The sequence below is a fragment of the Ranitomeya imitator genome, chromosome 5, assembly GCF_032444005.1.
Source record: "Ranitomeya imitator isolate aRanImi1 chromosome 5, aRanImi1.pri, whole genome shotgun sequence".
Classification (NCBI taxonomy): domain Eukaryota; kingdom Metazoa; phylum Chordata; class Amphibia; order Anura; family Dendrobatidae; genus Ranitomeya; species Ranitomeya imitator.
Window position 1 is genome coordinate 625,198,275 of NC_091286.1, and position 21,331 is coordinate 625,219,605.

General features: G+C 40.7%; 1 protein-coding gene across 3 annotated transcripts in view; it reads left to right on the forward strand.

Moving 5' to 3' along the window:
- Window positions 1–20,993, forward strand: part of HPCAL1 (hippocalcin like 1) — a 279,207-nt gene extending 258,214 nt beyond the window's left edge. For all 3 annotated transcript variants that reach the window (XM_069728089.1, XM_069728088.1, XM_069728091.1), the window contains one exon: window positions 15,926–20,993. In XM_069728089.1, coding sequence (XP_069584190.1) covers window positions 15,926–16,023 — 98 coding nt within the window. In that variant the 3' untranslated portion in view covers window positions 16,024–20,993. The remainder of the gene's footprint in view (window positions 1–15,925) is intronic.
- Window positions 20,994–21,331: the final 338 nt, after the last annotated feature.

Here is a 21,331-nt window from a genome sequence, read left to right on the forward strand (position 1 = left end):
GAGGAGGGGTTTGTCTCTATGTAAAGTCTTGTCTAAAGTCCACTTTAAGGGAGGATATTAGCGAAGGGAATGAGGATGTCGAGTCCATATGGGTTGAAATTCATGGAGGGAAAAATGGTAACAAAATTCTCATTGGGGTCTGTTACAAACCCCCAAATATAACAGAAAGCATGGAAAGTCTACTTCTAAAGCAGATAGATGAAGCTGCAACCCATAATGAGGTCCTGGTTATGGGGGACTTTAACTACCCGGATATTAACTGGGAAACAGAAACCTGTGAAACCCATAAAGGCAACAGGTTTCTGCTAATAACCAAGAAAAATTATCTTTCACAATTGGTGCAGAATCCAACCAGAGGAGCAGCACTTTTAGACCTAATACTATCTAATAGACCTGACAGAATAACAAATCTGCAGGTGGTTGGGCATTTAGGAAATAGCGACCACAATATTGTGCAGTTTCACCTGTCTTTCACTAGGGGGACTTGTCAGGGAGTCACAAAAACATTGAACTTTAGGAAGGCAAAGTTTGAACAGCTTAGAGATGCCCTTAATCTGGTAGACTGGGACAATATCCTCAGAAATGAGAATACAGATAATGAATGGGAAATGTTTAAGAACATCCTAAATAGGCAGTGTAAGCGGTTTATACCTTGTGGGAATAAAAGGACTAGAAATAGGAAAAACCCAATGTGGCTAAACAAAGAAGTAAGACAGGCAATTAACAGTAAAAAGAAAGCATTTGCACTACTAAAGCAGGATGGCACCATTGAAGCTCTAAAAAACTATAGGGAGAAAAATACTTTATCTAAAAAACTAATTAAAGCTGCCAAAAAGGAAACAGAGAAGCACATTGCTAAGGAGAGTAAAACTAATCCCAAACTGTTCTTCAACTATATCAATAGTAAAAGAATAAAAACTGAAAATGTAGGCCCCTTAAAAAATAGTGAGGAAAGAATGGTTGTAGATGATGAGGAAAAAGCTAACATATTAAACACCTTCTTCTCCACGGTATTCACGGTGGAAAATGAAATGCTAGGTGAAATCCCAAGAAACAATGAAAACCCTATATTAAGGGTCACCAATCTAACCCAAGAAGAGGTGCGAAACCGGCTAAATAAGATTAAAATAGATAAATCTCCGGGTCCGGATGGCATACACCCACGAGTACTAAGAGAACTAAGTAATGTAATAGATAAACCATTATTTCTTATTTTTAGTGACTCTATAGCGACAGGGTCTGTTCCGCAGGACTGGCGCATAGCAAATGTGGTGCCAATATTCAAAAAGGGCTCTAAAAGTGAACCTGGAAATTATAGGCCAGTAAGTCTAACCTCTATTGTTGGTAAAATATTTGAAGGGTTTCTGAGGGATGTTATTCTGGATTATCTCAATGAGAATAACTGTTTAACTCCATATCAGCATGGGTTTATGAGAAATCGCTCCTGTCAAACCAATCTAATCAGTTTTTATGAAGAGGTAAGCTATAGGCTGGACCACGGTGAGTCATTGGACGTGGTATATCTCGATTTTTCCAAAGCGTTTGATACCGTGCCGCACAAGAGGTTGGTACACAAAATGAGAATGCTTGGTCTGGGGGAAAATGTGTGTAAATGGGTTAGTAACTGGCTTAGTGATAGAAAGCAGAGGGTGGTTATAAATGGTATAGTCTCTAACTGGGTCGCTGTGACCAGTGGGGTACCACAGGGGTCAGTATTGGGACCTGTTCTCTTCAACATATTCATTAATGATCTGGTAGAAGGTTTACACAGTAAAATATCGATATTTGCAGATGATACAAAACTATGTAAAGCAGTTAATACAAGAGAAGATAGTATTCTGCTACAGATGGATCTGGATAAGTTGGAAACTTGGGCTGAAAGGTGGCAGATGAGGTTTAACAATGATAAATGTAAGGTTATACACATGGGAAGAGGGAATCAATATCACCATTACACACTGAACGGGAAACCACTGGGTAAATCTGACAGGGAGAAGGACTTGGGGATCCTAGTTAATGATAAACTTACCTGGAGCAGCCAGTGCCAGGCAGCAGCTGCCAAGGCAAACAGGATCATGGGGTGCATTAAAAGAGGTCTGGATACACATGATGAGAGCATTATACTGCCTCTGTACAAATCCCTAGTTAGACCGCACATGGAGTACTGTGTCCAGTTTTGGGCACCGGTGCTCAGGAAGGATATAATGGAACTAGAGAGAGTACAAAGGAGGGCAACAAAATTAATAAAGGGGATGGGAGAACTACAATACCCAGATAGATTAGCGAAATTAGGATTATTTAGTCTAGAAAAAAGACGACTGAGGGGCGATCTAATAACCATGTATAAGTATATAAGGGGACAATACAAATATCTCGCTGAGGATCTGTTTATACCAAGGAAGGTGACGGGCACAAGAGGGCATTCTTTGCGTCTGGAGGAGAGAAGGTTTTTCCACCAACATAGAAGAGGATTCTTTACTGTTAGGGCAGTGAGAATCTGGAATTGCTTGCCTGAGGAGGTGGTGATGGCGAACTCAGTCGAGGGGTTCAAGAGAGGCCTGGATGTCTTCCTGGAGCAGAACAATATTGTATCATACAATTATTAGGTTCTGTAGAAGGAAGTAGATCTGGGTATTTATTATAATGGAATATAGGCTGAACTGGATGGACAAATGTCTTTTTTCGGCCTTACTAACTATGTTACTATGTTACTATGTTACATTCAAGAAGTTTATTAACCCTTCAGGTGTTTCACAGGAATTTTTGAAATGTTTAAATAAAAATGAACATTTAACTTTTTTTCACAAAAAATTTACTTCAGCTCCAATTTGTTTTATTTTACCAAGGGTAACAGGAGAAAATGGACCCCAAACTTTGTTGTACAATTTGTCCTGAGTACGCCGATACCCGACATGTGGGGGTAAACCACTGTTTGGGCGCAGGACAGAGCTCGGAAACGAAGGAGCGCCGTTTGACTTTTCAATGCAAAATTCACAGGAATTGAGATGGGACGCCATGTTGCGTTTGGAGAGCCACTGATGTGCCTAAACATTGAAACCCCCCACAAGTGACACCATTTTGGAAAGTAGACCCCCTAAGGAACTTATCTAGAGGTGTAGTGAGCACTTTGACCCACCAAGTGCTTCACAGAAGTTTATAATGCAGAACCGTAAAAATAAAACAAAAATTTTTTCCCACAAAAATTATTTTTTAGCCCCCAGTTTTCTATTTTCCCGAGGGTAACAGGAGAAATTGGACCCCAAAAGTTGTTGTCCAATTTGTCCTGAGTGTGCTGATACCCCATATGTGGGGGGGAACCACCGTTTGGGCACATGGGAGGGCTCGGAAGGGAAGGAGCGCCATTTGGAATGCAGACTTAGATGGAATGGTCTGCAGGCGTCACATTGCGTTTGCAGAGCCCCTAATGTACCTAAACAGTAGAAACCCCCCACAAGTGACACCATTTTGGAAAGTAGACCCCCTAAGGAACTCATCTAGATATGATGTGAGAGCCTTGAACCCCCAAGTGTTTCACTACAGTTTATAACGCAGAGCCGCGCAAATAAAAAAAAAAAATTTTCCACAAAAATTATTTTTTAGCCCCCAGTTTTGTATTTTTCCAAGGGTAACAGGAGAAATTGGACCCTAAATATTGTTGGTCAATTTGTCCTGAGTACGCTAATACCCTATATGTGGGGGGGAACCACCGTTTGAGCGCATGGCAGAGTTCGGAAGGGAAGGAGCATCATTTGGAATGCAGACTTAGATGGATTGGTCTGCAGGCGTCACATTGCGTTTGCAGAGCACCATATGTACCTAAACAGTAGAAACCCCCCACAAGTGACCTCATATTGGAAACTAGACTCCCCAAGGAACTTATCTAGATGTGTTGTGAGAACTTTGAACCCCCAAGTGTTTCACTACAGTTTATATCGCAGAGCCGTAAAAATAAAAAATCTTTTTTTTTTCCCACAAAAATTATTTTTTAGCCCCCAGTTTTGTATTTTCCCAAGGGTAACAGGAGAAATTGGACCCCAAAAGTTGTTGTCCAATTTGTCCTGAGTATGCTGATACCCCATATGTTGGGGTAAACCCCTGTTTGGGCACACGGGAGAGCTCGGAAGGGAAGGAGCACTGTTTTACTTTTTCAACGCAGAATTGGCTGGAATTGAGATCGGACGCCATGTCGCGTTTGGAGAGCCCCTGATGTGCCTAAACAGTGGAAACCCCAAAATTATAACTGAAACCCTAATCCAAACACACCCCTAACCCTAATCCCAACAGTAACCCTAACCACACCTCTAACCCAGACACACCCCTAACCCTAATCCCAACCCTATTCTCAACCGTAAATGTAATCCAAACCCAAACCCTAACTTTAGCCCCAACCCTAACTGTAGCCTTAACCATAACCCTAGCCCTAACCCTAGCCCTAACCCTAATAGGAGAATGGAAATAAATACATTTTTTAAATTTTTTAATTTTTCCCTAACTAAAGGGGTGATGAAGGGCGGTTTGATTTTTATAATTGGCAGCCGTCACACACTAAAAGACGCTTTTTATTGCAAAAAATATTTTTTGCGTTACCACATTTTGAGAGCTATAATTTTTCCATATTTTGGTCCACAGAGTCATGTGAAGTCTTGTTTTTTGCGGGACGAGTTGACGTTTTTATTGGTAACATTTTCAGGCACATGACCTTTTTTGATCGCTTTTTATTCCGATTTTTGTGAGGCAGAATGACCAAAAACCAGCTATTCATGAATTTCTTTTGGGGGAGGCGTTTATACCGTTCCGCGTTTGGTAAAATGGATAAAATAGTTTTATTCTTCGGGTCAGTACGATTACAGGGATACCTCATTTATATAATTTTTTTATGTTTTGGTGCTTTTATACGATTAAAACTATTTTATAGAAAAAATAATTATTTTTGCATCGCTTTATTCTGAGGACTATAACTTTTTTAATTTTTTGCTGATGATGCTGTATGGCGGCAAGGGGTTAACTAGTGATATAGTTTTATAGGTGGGGTCATTACGGATGCGGCGATACTAAATATGTGTACTTTTATTGTTTGTTTTTTTAATTTAGATAAATAAATGAATTTATGGGAATAATATATATATTTTTTTCATTATTTAGGTTTTTTTTTTTTTTTACACGTGTGGAAATTTTTTTTTTTTTTTTTTTACTTGGTCCCGGGGGGGACATCACAGATCGGTGATCTGACAGTGTGCCCAGCACTCTGTCAGATCACCGATCTGACTTGCAGCACTGCTGCCGGGGTCTCAGGGAAGCCCGCAGGGAGCCCCCTCCCTGCGCGATGCTTCCCTGTACCGCCGGCACACCACGATCATGTTTGATCGTGGTGTACCGGGGGTTAATGTGCCGGGGGCGGTCCATGACCGCTCCTGGCACATAGTGCCGGATGTCAGCTGCGATAGGCAGCTGACACCCGGCCGCAATCGGCCGCGCTCCCCCCGTGAGCGCGGCCGATCGCGCTGGACGTACTATTCCGTCCTTGGGAAGTAGGGCCCACCCCACATTGACGGAATAGTACGTCCCTTGGCAGAAAGGGGTTAAAAAAAAATTATTTGTATTGTAAATTTATATTCGTCGACACTCTTTGGAATGAAATCATACCGCCAGGCTGTGCAAGAGGAGGAGAGCGTGGTCTGTTCAGCTTCTTCTCTCTATAGTACACCCCCCACAGGCCGCCCCGGAGCACGAGCATATCATTAACTGAAAATAAAGATTAAACAACAACCACAAGATGGATTTCATCACTAGGTATCATTGTAATCCGTATAACGGTGCCGACCTGACAGTGTCTGTAGGTGACCGTGCACAATCCTGCTGACAGGTTCACTTAAAGAGAGCCAAAAAGTTTTCTAGGCTAAGGCAAAGATTTAGAAAGTCCATCCGAATAGAAAAGAAAAGGCAGCACTCACCGATCCTTCCACGAGAAGTAATTTTATTAGCTTACATAAAACTCTTCACGGCCGGGGATGCAGATGTTCAGAGTGCGGCAAGCCTGACGACGGCCGTTTCGCCCTTGCTCGCACTCTTTAAAATAATTGGTAACATCCTCCCAGCCGGCTTGTAAACCTGCTCTTACGGTCATCATCTCACTCTCCATCATCTTTATAATATACCACTAGTGATTGTGGATGTGTGATACTGGTGGCAAAGGCAATCCACTACAAGCTGGTGTGCAAGGTCATACACATGTAGTCTTGTCAATCTATGATAAACGCAGCTAACCGCACCACCGCTCAGTGGGGAAATCACTCCTGTTCACCTGCGATGGGAGCGTGACCGCCGGATCTTGGGTGCTTCAGCTCCCACGGCCGGGGGTGCAGATGTACAGAGTGCGGCAAGCCGGCCGTCGTCAGGCTTGCCGGACTCTGTACATCTGCACCCCCGGCCATGAAGAGTCTTATGTAAGCTAATAAAGTTACCTGTCGTCGAAGGATCGGTGAGTGCTGCCTTTTCTTTTCTATTCGGATGGACTTTGTGATGTGTTTTGGCTGAAGCACCCAAGATCCGGCGGTCACACTCCCATCGCAGGTGAGCAGGAGTGATTTCCCCACTGAGCGGTGGTGGGGTCAGCTGCGTTTCTCATAGATCGACAAAGATTTAGAAAGGCACTGCCTCAATCCTGATATACCTATTTTTCTGTGAAATATTATCCTTGCTAAATACTAGTCATTTAAAAAATGGATGCCCTTAGTAAAATACTTACGAGCCGACATCTTCTTCTGTTATTGGCGCCAGTCTGTCCGAATTCTGCAGGTTGTGACCCACCGGATCACTCCTGTGTTTGCTGGGCAAGTCGGAAGTCACAACTTAATGTAAGTCTATGAAAGCCAAAACGAGGATTTCATAGTCTTACATTGAGATGTTGCTGTCACAAAATGGCCGTGAAGGACCAGAGTGGTGCCAGCAACAGCAGAAGACGGCGGCTGGTGAGTATAATGTGGGCAGTGAACTTAGATTAATGGCACCAAACCAGTTTGGAAGTTAAAAAAAAATGCTGGAGTGGTGCTTTCATCAGGACTCTGTAATGCTTCCTTTCTCCAGATGGTGGTGCTGCAGGAGAATTAAGCTCTTGTGATCCAGTTACTCGACCTATTACAGTTGATTGCTGGAGGTCCCAGTAGTGGTATCCCGTCTGAACAGCAAATTGTAGGAAAACCAATGCAAATCAGTAACCTCCTTTAGAAACTATAAACCATTAAATATTTTTTTTTTCATTTAATAATCCTCAAGCTCAAGGCATTGCAAAGTTACAAATTTTTTCTTTCTTCTCTTACAAACACCATGAGGCGATGCTGTTTCAATTCCCAGTTTATGCCCCTTTAGAAACTCTTTTCAACTGCTGCTCAGCAATCTCTATACACTCTGTGTACAGACTTTCCCTATCTGAGCTTCTGTGTGTGACAGGGAAATTCCAGTACACAGATTGTTCAATATATATTATATGGATATTGCAGAGCAGCAGTTGAAAGCATCTTCTAAAGGACAGAAAGAAGTAAAATATTCTAATAAAGTATATTACATAAATTCAGAACTTTGCAATGTTTTGAATGGGAGATCATTTTTAAAAAAGATAAGTTACTTGTTTTTTTTTTGAGGCTTACAGATTAAGTGTTTACGTTAAAGTTTGTTAGATTTGGGAGAATGATATCAGAAATTAATGCAATGTATACAACTGAAGGTGATTATTTTATGGAGCCTGTACCCCCTTATATCCACCCCAAAAAAAAAACATTTTCATGGAAGTTTTTATTTAATGAGATTTCAAAATGTATACTAGTAAATGGTCTTAGAATCCAAAACTCCTGAGACTCAGAGTCTGAGCACACGTTGCTCTTTGTCCTTCAGTGTAAGGTCTATGAAAATCAGTCTTTATGAGCTTCATCCATCTTCCAGACCCATTTTATGTTTAAAAAGGAACTTCCATCAAAGAGACCTATTATGTTCCAGAAAAGCTGGGAGCTCTGTTGTGGATACTCGAGAGTGAAAATAGCATTATAATTATAAACCACTCCTGGAGAACAGTTTTTCTATAATTATATATATATAATTTTTTTTTTGCCATTTCTTCTCTTTTGGATCCCAATAAGCATGTTGCCATAGAAATGGCCTATTATAGTAAGATAATGACATGTCATTTAGAAGAGGACTTCATGCTTTCAGCCCTCGACATAATACATTTGAAAAAAATAAGTAGAAGAATATGACAGCTGGCAAACTCCACTTTTTAGTTTTAATTTCTTAAAACTTTTTCTCTAGTCTATATTTTTAACCTGTGGACCTGATGCTGTATTATCAAAATTTTCGATAATTGATTATTACGATGTAAGAAAGAAATGTACTTTTTAGAAATCCTTTCAAGGTATTTTCCAAGTTCCCAAAATTGATGACCTATCTTTAGGATGGGTGATCAACATCAAATTGGGGGGGGGGGGTCAAATACCCATCACCCCTACCGATCAACTGTTATCAGCTCCGATAGCTGCCACATCTACAGTGCCCAGCATAGATTAGTGTACCCCCACAGATTTGTCAGAAAACTTTGTTTCCTTTCAGAATCAATATTTTCTATGGGATACCATACTACAAAATACTCCCAGAAAAGTGGGCCACTGATTGCAAACAAGATTTATTTTGTACACTCAAATAAACAAATTCTCCTAGCAAATGTATTCAAGACCATGTTGCAAAAATTGGTTTACCCAAAAAAAAGTCTTGGGATCAAAGCTAAAGCTTAGACTACAAAATTCCAGTTAATTAAAATTCAACTACAGGTAAGTCTAATTATTCATTACACAGGTATCCAGCAGGCAGTTAAATAGAAAAAAGGGCATTACTTAACAAAGAAAACCCCTCCCCATTTTGTGATGTCAGCAATAGCACCACATGGAAGAGAAATGTCATAAGACGAGAGAAAATAATTGTTTTACACAAGAATGGCTACAAGAAGATCAGCAAAGCTTTACTTATTAAGCAAAATACTGTAGCAAAAGTGATGCATCTTACAAAGATGGAACTGCAACCACCTCACAGAGACGTCCAGGCCAACGACAGAAGTTAATACCTAAACAAGTGTCTACTGATGAAAAGGGTTGAAGAAAATCAAAATACAAGTTCACTGCAGTTAGCTAAAGAAATAGAAAGCCAAATCGGTGTTGGTGTTTCCCGCGATACAATACAGTTTATACTGCAAAGGAATGGGATGCATGGGTGTGGTCCATGAAGAAAGCCTTTACTAAAGCACATGCAAAAAAAATCCCATATACAATTTGCTAGGGCCCATGTTGAAAAATATGAAAATCCCAGGAACTCTATACGGAGTGATGAGACAAGATACAGTAAATGTTTTTGGAACTGATTGCTTGAAAACTGTGTACAAAGGTGAGGAATACAAATAAAAATGCATGGTGCCTACAGTGACCGACAGTATTGTCCTTATGTGGGGCTGCATGAGCGCTGCTGGTGGTGTCAGGAGCTAGATTTCATTGATGGTATCATGAACTCACAGATGTACTGCTCTATATTAAAAAGGAAGATGATACCATCACTCCGTGCACTTGGTGGACGTGCTCTTTTCCAGAATCCAAAACGCACATCTAAGGTCACTATTATATTTCTGAGGAAGAACCGGGTGAAAGTGATTAATTGGCAAAGAGTCCCCTGATCTGAACCCAACCGAACACCTATCGGGAATTCTGAAGAGACAAGTTGTCATCACTCTCCATCCAGCATCCAGGCTCTAAAAGAGGCCATTCTTGAAGAATGCAAAAAGATAGATGTTGCAATATGACGCCAATTTGTTCACTACATACCTAGAAGATTTAGTGCTGTCCTTAAATATATCATGGAGCTCATAAAAAAATACTAGATGTAGTAGTTTTTTATTTATGATGTACTAGATGGTAGCCCGATTCTAACACATCGGGTATTCTAGAATATGTATGTAGTTTATTTATGAAGATTTTAGAATAATACATTGAATACACAGGATTGCGCCTGTCGCTGATTGATCGCAGCCAGCCACGTAGTATATAGCACAGTCACGTAGTATATAATAGCCCACGTAGTAAATAGCACAGCCACGTAGTAAATAGCACAGCCACGTAGTAAATAGCACATCCACGTAGTATATAGCAAAGCCCACGTAGTATATGGCACAGCCCACGTAGTATATAGCACAGCCCACGGAGTATATAGCACAGCCCACGGAGTATATAGCACAGCCACGTAGTATATAGCAGTGCCCATGGAGTGCATAACAGCCCACATAGCATATATCACAGCCACGTAGTATATAACAGCCCACGCACGCAGTATATAACACAGGCCACGTATTGTATAACACAGGCCACGTAGTGTAATAATGGAGACAACTTTACAGAACAGTTCTTCCACCATGGTGCCGCCGTCCCCTCCTACACGTACATGTCCTGCCGGCTCCCGGGCTGGGGTCTCGCACAGACCGGCACCTGTCAGCAGCAGCAGCAGTCAGGCTGTACAGCGCCGGCAGCACTGGGCACCATGCTTGCCGTGGGGTCTGAGGCGCCTCACCTTGGCCGCTCTGCTTCTCCTCCTCCCACATTACCTTCCCTCTTCCCAGGCTCACAGCCTCGGCTCCCGTGGGGATTTGCGCCACCTTCCCACCGCCCTCTTGTTTTTCCTTGTCTTACTCTCACGAGATGATGACGTACCGGTCTCGTGAGACCGCTACGTCATCATCTCGCGAGATCGCAATGCATGGAGTGGTCACCGGGGCATCGCGAGGAACGGGAAAGGCAGGCGTGAGCGCACCGTCGGATGATGGAGGGTGAGAATAGCAGGTTTTTTGTTTTTTTATTATTTTTAACATTAGATCTTTTTATTATTGATGCCGCATAGGCAGCATCAATAGTAAAAAGTTGGGGACACACAGGGTTAATAGCCACAGTTACGGAGTGTGTTACCTGCGGCATAACGCGGTCCGTTACTGCCGGCATTAACCCTGTGTGAGCGGTGACTGGAGGGGAGTATGCGGGCGAAGGGCACTGACTGGGGAGTAAGGAGCGGCCATTTTCTTCCAGACTGTGCCCGTCGCTGATTGGTCATGGCTGTTTTGCCGCAACCAATCAGCGACTTGGATTTCCATGACAGACAGAGGCCGCGACCAATGAATATCCGTGACAGACAGACAGACAGAAAGACGGAAGTGACTCTTAGACAATTATATAGTAGATTCATTTCTGGAAACAGGAACACATGGGCTACTTGCACAGTGAACAAGTCTGTAAGAACATGTTCACACACCACCAAGAAAATCATGGAAACAGGAACACATGGGCTACTTGCACAGTGAACAAGTCTGTAAGAACATGTTCACACACCACCAAGAAATCATGGAAACAGGAACACATGGGCTACTTGCACAGTGAACAAGTCTGTAAGAACATGTTCACACACCACCAAGATTTTTCCTCTCTGAACCCTGTTCACACAGGTAATATACAGATGATCAGGTTTTTAAATACATCAGATAGGGATTGCATACATTAGTTAGGACTGCTCTGATATGGGTATACCGTGAAGATTGGTAGAGCAGCTTAGTATACATTTTTTGCAAAAAACGTATCAACCAAATACCCTGTTATTTACATCTTTTACTAGCACTTGCGGATTACTGCAAACATTTTTTCAAACTGAGTGTTTTTGGTTTTACCATTCTCTTTTGTGTCTCTAGATTCATTTCTGCGGCAACTAATTTGTGTAAAACTGAAAATTTTGCAATGAAAGTTATATTATTAATAGTGATGAGCGAGTATACTCGTTGCTCTAGTTTTCCCGAGCACGCTCGGGTGTCCTCCGAGTATTTGTTAGTGCTCGCAGATTTAGTTTTCATCGCCTCAGCTGTTATGACCTGGTGGTTAGGACAATAATGGACCTGGTGGTTAAGAGCACACGGAATGACCTGATAGTTACAAATAATATAGGACGAGCTCTGAGACGTGGGAACTCTGCTGACCGCAATCCCTAATCCTATCACACACACTAGAAATAGCCGTGGATTGCTCCTAACGCTCCCTATGCAACTCGTCACAGCCTAAGGAACTAGCTAGCCCTGAAGATAGAAAAATAAAGCCTACCTTGCCTCTGAGAAATTCCCCAAAGGAAAAGGCAGCCCCCCACATATAATGACTGTGAGTAAAGATGAAAATACAAACACAGAGATGAAGTAGATTTAGCAAAGTGAGGCCCGACTTACTGAACAGACTGAGGATAGGAAAGGTAACTTTGCGGTCAGCACAAAAAACTACAAAAAGACCACGCAGAGGGCGCAAAAGACCCTCTGCACCGACTCACGGTGCGGAGGCGCTCCCTCTGCGTCCCAGAGCTTCCAGCAAGCAAGACAAAAATCAAAATAGCAAGCTGGACAGAAAAATGACAAACTAAAGAAAAACAAGCAGGAACTTAGCTTCTGCTGGGAAGACAGGTCACAAGAACGATCCAGGAGTGAACTAGACCAATACTGGAACATTGACAGGTGGCATGGAGCAAAGATCTAAGTGGAGTTAAATAGAGCAGCCAGCTAACGAATTAACCTCGTCACCTGTGGAAGAAAACTCAGAAGCCGCAGCCCCACTCACAACCAACAGAGGAAGCCCATGGACAGAACCAGCCGAAGTACCATTCATGACCACAGGAGGGAGCTTGACAACAGAATTCACAACACTCAGCTGAATGATTTACGGCTTCTAGCCAGGCTGAATACATGTGGGAATTCCGTAACAAACAGGCTTTCCTCACATGTATTCAGCCTGTTTAGCAGCCGTAAATCATGCAGCTGAGACTAGGAAAACTAAATCTCCGAGCACTAACAAATACTCGGAGACCACCCGAGCGTTCTCAGAAAAGCACGAGCAACGACTATACTCGCTCATCACTAATTATTAACCTTACTTTCATGGTATGAGTTAAAAAATATGTTCTATGAAACTCGGTCTAATCAAAATTTTGGAAATTGTTTTTGCGTTGACTGAGATATTGATTAAAATCTTACTTTTCAAAGGTGGATGTCGTCGTTTATGCTGAGCAGAGTACACAGTGAATGGAGTTTGATGGATCTTTCATTTCATGTGTGAAATGTTCTCTAGTTGGTGAAAGGTCTGCTGATTCATCCCTCAGACTCTCCATCAGCCATGCTGTTAGGATGGACGCAGTATGTGGTTTACCATTGTCTTGCTGAAAGGTCTTCCCTGAAATAGACATTGTCTGGATGGAGCATAAATTGTTCTAAACCTCTAGTTAGCGCTCAGCATTGATAACCCCGATTATGTGCAAGCTGTCTGTGCCATAGACACTAATTCAGCCCCCTACCATCAGAGATGCAGGAATTGTACACTCTTAAGAAGCAGGAAGGTCCCTCTCCTCTTGAGTCCGCAGGACATGGCGTCCATTTTAAATGATCTTTGGGCCACAGAAGATGGCAGCCTTTCTGGATTGTGTTGATAATTTGGCTTTTTCTTTGCATGACAGAGCTTTCACTTGTATTCGTGGCTTGCATAGCAAATCATGCCTGTTTTTAACATAATGCCACCTGAAAGCCCGTGGATCACTGGCATCTAGTATTGTAGTATTGATTGTCGGTCTTGTCCCTTGTGCACATGGATTTCTCCAGAATTGCTGAATCTTTTCATGATATTATGTACTGTGGATGGTGCGATATTAAATGTCTTTGCAATTTAGCGTTGAATATTTTTTCTAAAATTGTTCCAGGTTTTATAAACGCCGTTGTTCACAGATTTGTGACCTCTGACCATCTTTGCTTCTGAGAGACTCTGCCTCTCTAACACGCTCTTTATATACACAATCCTGTGACTTAGCTGGAAATTGACTCTCCAGCTGTTTTTCATTAGAACCACTTATTCAGCCTTTTGTTAACCATGTCCCAACTTTTTTATGATCTTTGCTGCCATCTATTTCTAAATTGGTTAATTTTTTTCAAATGAAATAGAAAAATTTCTAAATTTCACCTTCTGATCTGTGTTCTATGTTCTGCTGGGAATAAAATATGGCTGTAAAAGCTATCCAAATCATTGCATTCTTATTTTCTTTACATTTTACACTGCTTCTCTTTGGGAATTGAGGTTGAAAAACGCAATGTCACAGTGCAGAGATAACACACAGCGATGTCACAATGCAGAGATAATACACAGTGATGTCACAGTCCAGAGATACTACATAGTGACATCGCAGTACAAAGATAATTCATGCAGTGATGTCAGCGTACAAAGATAATACACACAGTGATGTCACCGTACAGAGATATTACACCCAGTGATGTCACAGTGCAAAGATACTACACACAGTGATGTCACAGCACCGAGATAATGCACACAGTGCTGTCACAGTACAGGGATAAAATTCAGAAATCTCACTGGACAGGGATAATAAACACAGTGATGTCACAGTACAGGGATAATACACACAGTGATGTCACAGTACAGAGATTATACACATAGCGATGGCACAGTACAAGGATAATACACATAGGGATGGCACAGTACAGAGATAATACACACTATGTCACAGTACAGAGATAATACACATAGGGATGGCACAGTACAGGGATAATACACATAGGGATGGCACAGTACAGAGATTATACACATAGCGATGGCACAGTACAAGGATAATACACATAGGGATGGTACAGTATAGAGATTATACACATAATGATGGCACAGTACAGAGATAATACACACTATGTCACAGTACAGGGATAATACATATAGGGATGGCACAGTACAGGGATAATACACATAGGGATGGCACAGTACAGGGATAATACACATAGGGATGGCACAGTACAGAGATTATACACATAGGGATGGCACAGTACAGGGATAATACACATAGGGATGGCGCAGTACAGAAATAATGCACATAGGGATGGCACAGTACAGAGATTATACACAAAGGGATGGCACAGTACAGGGATAATACACATAGGGATGGTACAGTATAGAGATTATACACATAATGATGGCACAGTACAGAGATAATACACACTATGTCACAGTACAGGGATAATACACATAGCGATGGCACAGTACAGGGATAATACACATAGGGATGGCACAGTACAGAAATAATACACATAGGGATGGCACAGTACAGAGATTATACACATAGGGATGGCACAGTACAGGGATAGTACATATAGGGATGGTACAGTATAGAGATTATACACATAATGATGGCACAGTACAGAGATAATACACACTATGTCACAGTACAGGGATAATACACATAGGGATGGCACAGTACAGAAATAATACACATAGGGATGGCACAGTACAGAGATTATACACATAGGGATGGCACAGTACAGGGATAGTACACATAGGGATGGTACAGTATAGAGATTATACACATAATGATGGCACAGTACAGAGATAATACACATAGGGATGGTACAGTATAGAGATTATACACATAATGATGGCACAGTACAGAGATAATACACACTATGTCACAGTACAGGGATAATACACATAGCGATGGCACAGTACAGGGATAATACACATAGGGATGGCACAGTACAGGGATAATACACATAGGGATGGCACAGTACAGGGATAATACACATAGGGATGGCGCAGTACAGAAATAATACACATAGGGATGGCACATTACAGAGATTATACACATAGGGATGGCACAGTACAGAGATTATACACATAGGGATGGCACAGTACAGAGATTATACACATAGGGATGGCACAGTACAGAGATTATACACATAGGGATGGCACAGTACAGAGATTATACATTGTGATGCGATGTGAGACTGCAGATAATACAAACAATATACTTATGTTATATGGACTAATCATTCTTATTTCCGTTTCAGGTAAATTGTCCCTTGAAGAGTTTATCAAAGGTGCCAAGAGTGATCCTTCAATTGTGCGGTTGTTACAATGTGACCCGAGCAGCACAAGTCAGTTCTAATGATTCCTTTCTTACCCGAACGAACAGTCACAACAAAAAACTGGCTTGCAGGTGAATGCCTTCTCAGTCATTCCTCTACCCTTAGTGGATAACCACCTCCTGCTAGATTGTTTTCTATGTATTACGGAAGACAAAAAATAAAACAGCCTTGTGCACGATTCATTTACTGTATGACGTTTTTATCTCGCATACATTACATCCACTGTCAAGTATGTTTACTTATGGATACAATGAAAGTCGGGGCCTTGGACTATCAACCTATGGAATAATCCGTATCATCATGTTATGACAACACTATATTGGACTCGGTCATACTAAGGAAATATGTAGCTGTTCCATTTTTGCAACCAAATGTTGGCAAGGATATATGGACAATGTTGAATGCACAAGAGTATATCTCTATAAGTATATATATATTTTTTTTCTTTGTTATTCTTTATTGCAAATGGCTTGAAATTCTGTTTTGAATGAAATGTAATTCTGAATATATTTATGTATGTATAGACACACACACACTAATAATAAATATATATATATATATATATATATATATATATATATATATATATATATATATATATTGCAAACAAATATAGCAAAATCAAGGGTGTATGCACTAATGATGCAGGCCAATGCTGCTGCTATGGGGCCCTTAGAGAGACAGGGGCCCAGACCTGGTTGGTCACCTACCCATCCAATTTAGGTGATGAGAACCTGTGCAGCACTCCCTTATACAAAACATGCTTTATTTGCAAATTAAGGGGGTCGGGAAATGACCCAAAGATAATGGAGGGGGAAGCAAATATTAAACCTTCCTGTCCTAGGGGGCAAAACCCTACATTATAATGGGTCCCTGTTTTAATTCTGCTATAGGCCATCTTTCTTTTTTGCCCGCCCCTGAGGAAAATTGCTTTATTCTGTTATTAGCAGGAACTGAAAGGCAGTAGATTACAGAATATTCTGGATTATTGGACAGTCGGATACTTGTTTGGATAGAGGATTCTAACATTAATCTCTATTTTTATCATCATATCTATTTGATGTCCAAAATCCAGAGCTAAAAGGATTTTTTTAAATATATGATCAGTGCATCATCAGAGCCTGCCTAATGTTAGTATTAAATGATAAAATGTCTGTAGTCACCACCAGAGCCAGTTTATCACATACTGTGTTATTACTATTCAGTTCAATGCAGAGCAGTATACAGGAACTTAAGTGAGAGTCCTATGTGGTTACCACCTGCTCCAGAATATCTTTCACTTCTTTTTTTGTAAATTAAGGACTGGACTATCCGAATTTCTAAACTTTTTTAATGCTAGACTAAATGATTATTTTGTGTGTACGTACATCTCTGTGTATAGTTTACTGTATATTTCTCATGCTGTGAATATATATATGTATATATGTATTTGAGTTGACCAAAAATATTTGCTAGACCCTGGTCCAGTAGCCACTTTGGTAGCGTGTGGCTGCTCCCAGACCGGAACCCTACACACCTCATCCTTCCGGCTGGCACATCCTTGCCACCTCTCCTGATTAGTAGGCTTGGGTGACATCATGCATGCTTCATGCCACAGCTTTGACATCGCCTTGGGCCTGAAAATTAAAGTACCATCGGGCCTGCAAATAAGAAGAAATGCCAGGGATGCCAGCAGGAAAGAAAAGGTTTGCAAGGCTCTGGTCCAGTAACCACAGACTACCGACACCGACATGGCCGCTGGGCCGATGTCCTGCAAATCTCACTGCTCAACTCTAAGAAATAGATATATTTGTGTGTGTGTATACAGCTGAAACCCGAAGTTTACAAACACTTTATAAAAAGACACAGACACATATGCATGTTTTTCTCAATATCTGACATGAAATCAGAATGAGAGAATGTTTTAAGGCATTTTTATTACTTACTGCAAAGTCAAACGTTTACATACATTTTATTAGTATTTGATACCATTGCTCTTAAACTGAATGACTTGGGTCAAAAGTTTGGGATATCCTTCCAAAAGTTTCTCACAATAGTTGGTCGGAATTTGGGCCCAATCCTCCTGACAAGACTGGTGTAACTGATACAGGTATGTAGGTCGTTCTTGCTCTCACCAGCCTTTTTTTTTAGCTTTGTGATGGCCAGTCCAAAACATTGACCTTGTTATCCTTAAGCCATTTTGTTACCATTTTGGCAGTATGCTTTGGGTCATTGTCCATTTAGAAGTCCCATTTCCGCTAAAGCTTTAACTTCCTGGCTGATTTCTTGAGATATTGCTTCAGTATTGCCACATAATCTTCTTTTCTCAAGAAGCCATCTATTTTGTGAAGTGCACCAGTCCCTTCTGCCCCGTGTTTCACAGTTGGGATGGTGTTCTTTGGCTTCCAAACTTCTCTCTTTTTCCTACAAACGTAACGATGGTCATTATGCCCAAAAAGTTCCATTTTAGTTTCATCAGACCACAGGACATGTCTGCAAAAATGAAGATCTTTGTTCCTGTGTGCATTTGCAAACATTGATCTGTCTTTTTTATGTTTCTTTTGGAGTAATGGCCTCTTTCTGGAAGAGTGGCCTTACAGCCCATGTTGATACAGTACTCCTTTCACTTTGGATATTGACAAAATCTTACCAGTTTCCGCCAGTATCTTCACAAGGTCTTTTGCTTTTGTCCTTGGATTGATTTGCACATGTCCAACCAAAGCACATTCATCTCTGGGACACAGAACCCGGCTCCTTCCTGAGCAGTATGATGGCTGGACATTCCCATCTTGTTTCTAATTGTTTGTACAGATGAACAAGGCACCTTCAGGTATCTTGTCCACAATTCTCTTCTTGATATCTTGGCTGATTTCTTTAGACTTTTCCATGATGCTACACAAAGAAGCAGTGTGTTTCAGGTGTGCATTAAAATACATCCACAGGTGTCTCTAATTGCCAAAAAATAGAAGCTTCTAAACACATGACATCATTATATGGGCAGTCCAGAATTGTTTAAAGGGATAGTAATCTTAGTTTATGTAAACTTTTTACTTTCCAGTAAGCAATAAAAATACCTAATGTAATATCAGATATTGAGAAAAACATGCATATGTGTCTTTTTATATAGTGTATGTAAACTTCTGGTTTCAACTGTATGTAATATATATGCATATTTGTGTACATATATACAGTGGGAGAAATAAGTATTGAACACGTCACCCTCACCAATTCTAAGTAAATTTATTTCTAATCTGCTATTGAAATGCAATTCTCACCAGATGCCGGTTTCAACCCATCCAATCCACACAGGCAAAAAAGTCAAACCATAGATGTCCATAATTAAGTTTGTAAAATAATGAGAAATGACATCTGAAAAAAGTATTGACCATGCTTACTGAAATTTAATACTTCGTCCAAAAGCCTTTGCTGGCGATGACAGCTTCAAGACGCCTCCCATTTGGAGAAACTATTCACATGCATTGCTCAGCTGTGATTTTGGTCTAATCTGCCACACAAACACTCTTCAAATCCTGAAGGTACCATGGGCTCCCTCTATGAACTCTGAGCTTTATTTCCTTCCAGAAATATTCAATTTGATTCTGGTCTGATGATTGGCTGGGCCATCCTAGCAGCTTTATTTTTTTTTTCTATGAATCTAAAGTTTCCTTAGCTGCGTGTTTGGAATCATTGTCTTGTTGAAATGTCCACCCTCGTTTCACCTTCATCATCCTGGTAGATGGCAGCAGGTTTTTATCAAGAATGTATCTGTACATTTATCCATTTTTCTTTCCTTCCTTCAATAATGCTGTATGTTGGTAAACAGCCGCATACCCTGATATTCCCACCTCCATACTTCATTGTAGGTATGGTGTTTTAACATGGTGTGTATTATGGCATTGAAAGAGTTCAATTTTGGTCTCCTGTGATCAGACTATTTTATCTCCGTATTTCACAGGCTTGTCTGAATATTGATGACCAAACTTTAAACGTTCTTGAACATGTTTTTGGTTTATCAATGGAGTCTTGCGTGGTGAGCATGCAAAAATGCCATAGAGGTTGATTGCATTACTTTACAGTTTTCTTTGACACAATTGTACCTGCTGATTCCAGATCTTCCTGTAGCTCTCCACAAGTGGTCCTTGGTTCATGCACAACTCTTCTGATAATTATTTTCACTCTTCTTTCTAAAATCTTGCGGGGAACACCTGGTCTTGGTCGGTAAATGGTAAAATGATGTTCTTTCCACTTCCGGAATATGGCCTCAACAGGGCTAACTGGAACCTTCAGTAGTTTAGAAATTCTTTTGTAACCAATGCCACCAGTATGTTTTTCAACAATAAGGTTTTACCCATCATGACATGTTTCTTGTGTGCCACCTTGATAATGAGACACCTTTTTATAGGCCATCAGTTGAACGAGCTGATATTATTTTTCACTAAGTGGCAGGATTGCTTTCTGATTACTAACAGATTTCAGCTGGCATCATGACTTTCCAAGCCTTTTTCCACCTCTCGATCTTCATGTATTCAATACATTTTGCCTTTGTCATTTCTCCCATAACTTAATTTATTGACATCTATGGTTTAATGTCTTTGCCTGTGTGGATTGGATGGGTTGTTATCATCATCTGGTGAGAATTTCATGTCAATAGCGCCTTCATAAATATATTTACTTAGAAAATAAATGAGTGACATACAGACACACACACATATATATGCTGTATATGTATATACACTTTGCCATGTTATAGAGAGATTGCATGTGTTGAGACCATTTATAAGAGGATCACATTTTCTGTATCTGTGATTTCTATGAATAATCATGAATGATATTTCTTTATGTGGCCATTATACATTTAGCGAGGGAAAATGAATGCTGCATGACCAGCTCTATTGTTCACTAATTACTGAATGCAATTTTTTTCTTTTTTTTTATTGAGAAAGAATGATCTTTTGTGCATTGCTCCAGAGCTTATTGTGCTTTAAAAATAAAGATAAAAAGAACTTCAGAACGTATTATTATTACTTACAGGTCTTGTGTCACTGTCACTGCAAATTGCACAATTATCCAGCAAAAGACAACCCCATTTGGAGCCAACCACTTACTGCTGGGTTACAGAATAACATAGTAACATAGTTAGCAAGGCCAAAAAAAACATTTGTCCATCCAGTTCAGCCTATATTCCGTCAGAATAAATCCCCAGATCTACGTCCTTCTACAGAACCTAATAGCTGTAAGATACAATATTGTTCTGCTCCAGGAAGACATCCAGGCCTCTCTTGAACCCCTCGACTGAGTTCGCCATCACCACCTCCTCAGGCAAGCAATTCCAGATTCTCACTGCCCTAA